Source organism: Pan paniscus, chromosome 11 (genome assembly GCF_029289425.2).
Source record: "Pan paniscus chromosome 11, NHGRI_mPanPan1-v2.0_pri, whole genome shotgun sequence".
Taxonomy (NCBI): domain Eukaryota; kingdom Metazoa; phylum Chordata; class Mammalia; order Primates; family Hominidae; genus Pan; species Pan paniscus.
The window spans coordinates 49,330,059-49,334,251 of NC_073260.2; the positions used below are offsets into that span (position 1 = coordinate 49,330,059).

Genomic DNA, 4,193 nt, shown 5'->3' on the forward strand with positions numbered 1-4,193 from the left:
AGGTAGGGAAAGAATCTGTGAACATAAAGACAGAACAATGGAAATTATCCAGTCTGAGGAACAGAAAGAGAATATTCAAGAAGTGAATGAAGCCTAAAGAACCTGTAGGATACCATTAAGCGGACCACATATGCATTGTGGGAAGCCTAGAATGGGAAAAGACAGAGAAAGAATCAGAGAGAATATTTGAAAAAATAATGGTCCACAGCTTTCTAAATTTGATGAAAGACATTAATATAAATATCTAAGAAGCTCAGAAAACACAAATTGGATGAACTCAAAGAACCCACACCAAGGCACATTGTAATCAAATCATCAAAAGACAAAGAGAATTTTGAAAGTGGCAAGAAAGGTGGCTCATTATGTATAAGGGACCCTCAATAACACCATCATATTTTACATCAGAAACTTTGATAGACAGAAAACAATGGGCTAGTATATTTAAAGTGCTGAAATGAACAATGGCAACAACCCCCCCCACAAGAAAGCTGTCAACTAGGAATTGTATATCCAGCAAAACTGTCCTTCAAAAATCAAGGAAAAACTAGTCGGGTGCAGTGGCTCATGCCTGTGATTCCAGCATTTGGGGAGGCAGAGGCAGGTGGATCACCTGAGGCCAGGAGTTCAAGATCAGCCTGGCCAACATGATGAAACTCTGTCTCTACTAAAAATACAAAAATTAGCCAGGTGTGGTGGTGTGCGCCTGTAGTCTCAGCTACTTAGGAGGCTGAGGCGTGAGAATCACTTGAACCTGGGAGGTGGAAGTTGTGGTGAGCCGAGATTGCACCACTGAACTCCAGCCAGGGTGACACGGTGAGACTCTTACACAAAAAATAAAAACAAAATAAAACAATAAGAATAAGAATAATGGAAAAACTAAGAAGTTGCAAAAAAACCAAAAGCTGAGAGAGTTTGTTATAACTATACCACCTCTAAAAGAAATGATAGAGGGAGTCCCAGAGGCTGAAATGAAAGGACACTGAATAGTAGCTCAAAGCCATATAAAGAAATAAAGTTCCTGGTCGGGCGCGGTGGCTCATGCCTGTAATCCCAGCACTTTGGGAGGCCGAGACGGGCAGATCACGCGGTCAGGAGATTGAGACCATCCTGGCTAATATGGTGAAACCCCGTCTCTACTAAAAATACAAAAAATTAGCCGGGCATGGTAGCGGGCACCTGTAGTCCCAGCTACTCGAGAGGCTGAGGGAGGAGAATGGCGTGAACCCAGGAGGCCGAGCTTGCAATGAGTCAAGATCGTGCCACTGCACTCAAGCCTGGGTGACAGAGCGAGACTCTGTCTCAAAATAAATAAATAAATAAAGATCTTAGTAAAAGTAAGTGCAAGAGCAATTACAAAAGCTAGTTATTTAACTCCACTTTTTGTTTTCTACATGATTTAGAAGACTAATACATTTAAAAAGTAATAATTAGCCTAAAAGATAGTATTATGGTCGCCTTGATTTGTAACTTCACATTGTTTTCTAAATAATTTCAGAAACTGATGCATAAAAATTATTAGTTTATGTTTTTGGACAATGTACAAGTAATAATTTTGTGACATTAACAACTGAAAAGAGTGTAGACAAAGCTGTTAAAAGAACATATTTTTGTACATTATTTAACTTAAGATAGTATACGTTCAAATGAGAGTATTATAACTTTAGGATGTTAAATGTAGTCACATGATAACCGAAAAATTGTTTAAAGAATATATACAAAAGCAAACAAGAAGTAAATTTAATTCACTACAAGAAAAAAATGTAGCTAAACACAAAAGAAGACAGTAGTGCAGGAAATGAAGGATGAGGAAGCCATGAGCCAGGGCATGTGGTGGCCTCTAGAAGCTGGAAAAGTCAAGAAAACGTTTTCTTCCAGGGCCTCTAGAGGGAAATACAGTCCTGTCAACACCTTGGATTTAATCCACTGAAACTCATTTTATACTGCTGCATTCCAGACTGTAAGATGGTAAGTTTATATTATTTAAGCCACCGAGTTTGTAATAATCTGTTACAAAAGCAAATAGAAAACTAGTATAATGTGTCAATGTTCAGAAAAATAATGGAACTAGGTTCATAGTCAGCATTTTCATGACGTACATTTGGTTTTTGGCTTACTAATATGAGTGGGAAATGCCCATACAAAGTAGTCTTAGCTACTTGGGAGGCTGAGCCATGAGAATCACTTGAACCTGGGAGGGGGAAGTTGCGGTGAGCTGAGATCGCACCACTGAACTCCAGCCTGGGTGTTGGAGTACAAGTTAAAATTTTAAAGATAATCACACATACACAAGAAGTATATTTGATAACTTCCAAACCAGAATGAAAAAAAAAAAAACAGAATAAAGAAGACTTTAAATATCCAATGGAAGGCAAGGAAGAAAATGAAGAAAAGCAAAACAAAAGTGAAAAAGTTGGCTCTCTGCTCCTCCTGTTCGACAGTCAGCCGCATCTTCTTTTGCATTGCCAGCCGAGCCACATCGCTGAGACACCATGGGGAAGGTGAAGGTCGGAGTCAACGGATTTGGTCATATTGGGCGCCTGGTCACCAGGGCTGCTTTTAACTCTGGTAAAGTGGATATTGTTGCCATCAATGACCCCTTCACTGACCTCAACTACATGGTTTACATGTTCCAATATGATTCCACCCATGGCAAATTCCATGGCACCGTCAAGGCTGAGAACGGGAAGCTTGTCATCAATGGAAATCCCATCACCATCTTCCAGGAGCGAGATCCCTCCAAAATCAAGTGGGGCGATGCTGGCGCTGAGTACGTCGTGGAGTCCACTGGCATCTTCACCACCATGGCGAAGGCTGGGGCTCATTTGCAGGGGGGAGCCAAAAGGGTCATCATCTCTGCCCCCTCTGCTGACGCCCCCATGTTCGTCATGGGTGTGAACCATGAGAAGTATGACAACAGCCTCAAGATCATCAGCAATGCCTCCTGCACCACCAACTGCTTAGCACCCCTGGCCAAGGTCATCCATGACAACTTCGGTATCGTGGAAGGACTCATGACCACGGTCCATGCCATCACTGCCACCCAGAAGACTGTGGATGGCCCCTCCGGGAAACTGTGGCGTGATGGCCGCGGGGCTCTCCAGAACATCATCCCTGCCTCTACTGGCGCTGCCAAGGCTGTGGGCAAGGTCATCCCTGAGCTGAACGGGAAGCTCACTGGCATGGCCTTCCGTGTCCCCACTGCCAACGTGTCAGTGGTGGACCTGACCTGCCATCTAGAAAAACCTGCCAAATATGATGACATCAAGAAGGTGGTGAAGCAGGCGTCGGAGGGCCCCCTCAAGGGCATCCTGGGCTACACTGAGCACCAGGTGGTCTCCTCTGACTTCAACAGCGACACCCACTCCTCCACCTTCGACGCTGGGGCTGGCATTGCCCTCAACGACCACTTTGTCAAGCTCATTTCCTGGTATGACAACGAATTTGGCTACAGCAACAGGGTGGTGGACCTCATGGCCCACATGGCCTCCAAGGAGTAAGACCCCTGGACCACCAGCCCCAGCAAGAGCACAAGAGGAAGAGAGAGACCCTCACTGCTGGGGAGTCCCTGCCACACTCAGTCCCCCACCACACTGAATCTCCCCTCCTCACAGTTTCCATGTAGACCCCTTGAAGAGGGGAGGCGCCTAGGGAGCCGCACCTTGTCGTGTACCATCAATAAAGTACCCTGTGCTCAACCAAAAAAAAAAAAAAAACAAAAGTGAAAAAGTTTTAAAATATAAAAATATTATCAGTGATCACAATAAAGCTAAGAAGATTAGATTAATCTACTTTAAGACAGGACAGTTACTCTTAGACTGGATATAGTGACACAGATAATTGAATTTTTTTTTTTTTTTTTGAGATGGAGTCTGGCTCTGTCACCCAGGCTGGAGTGCAGCGGCGTGATCTTGGCTCACTGCAAGCCCCAGGTTCACGCCATTCTCCTGCCTCAGCCTCCCGAGTAGCTGGGACTACAGGCACACGCGACCACGCCCAACTAATTTTTTTGTATTTTTTTATTAGAGATGGGGTTTCACCGTGTTAGCCAGGATGGTCTCAATCTCCTGACCTCATGATCTGCCTGCCTCAGCCTCCCAAAGGGCTGGGATTACAGGTGTGAGCCATTGCACCCGGCCCAGATAATTGAATATTTTTTAAAAAAGCAAAATGTCAGCAAATTCTTATAGAAATAT

General features: G+C 44.0%; 1 protein-coding gene across 1 annotated transcript; it reads left to right on the forward strand.

Annotated features, from left to right (window-relative positions):
* The first annotated feature begins 2,396 nt into the window (after positions 1-2,396).
* Positions 2,397-3,726, forward strand: LOC100992568 (glyceraldehyde-3-phosphate dehydrogenase-like). Its single transcript, XM_034967683.3, has one exon. The coding sequence runs from the start codon at positions 2,490-2,492 to the stop codon at positions 3,495-3,497; it is 1,008 nt and encodes a 335-aa protein (XP_034823574.1). The 5' UTR covers positions 2,397-2,489; the 3' UTR covers positions 3,498-3,726.
* Positions 3,727-4,193: the final 467 nt, after the last annotated feature.

Coding starts and splice junctions, on each gene's coding strand:
- LOC100992568 (XM_034967683.3), top strand. CDS start 2,490: ATGGGGAAGGTGAAGGTCGGAGTCAACGGATTTGGTCATATTGGGCGC.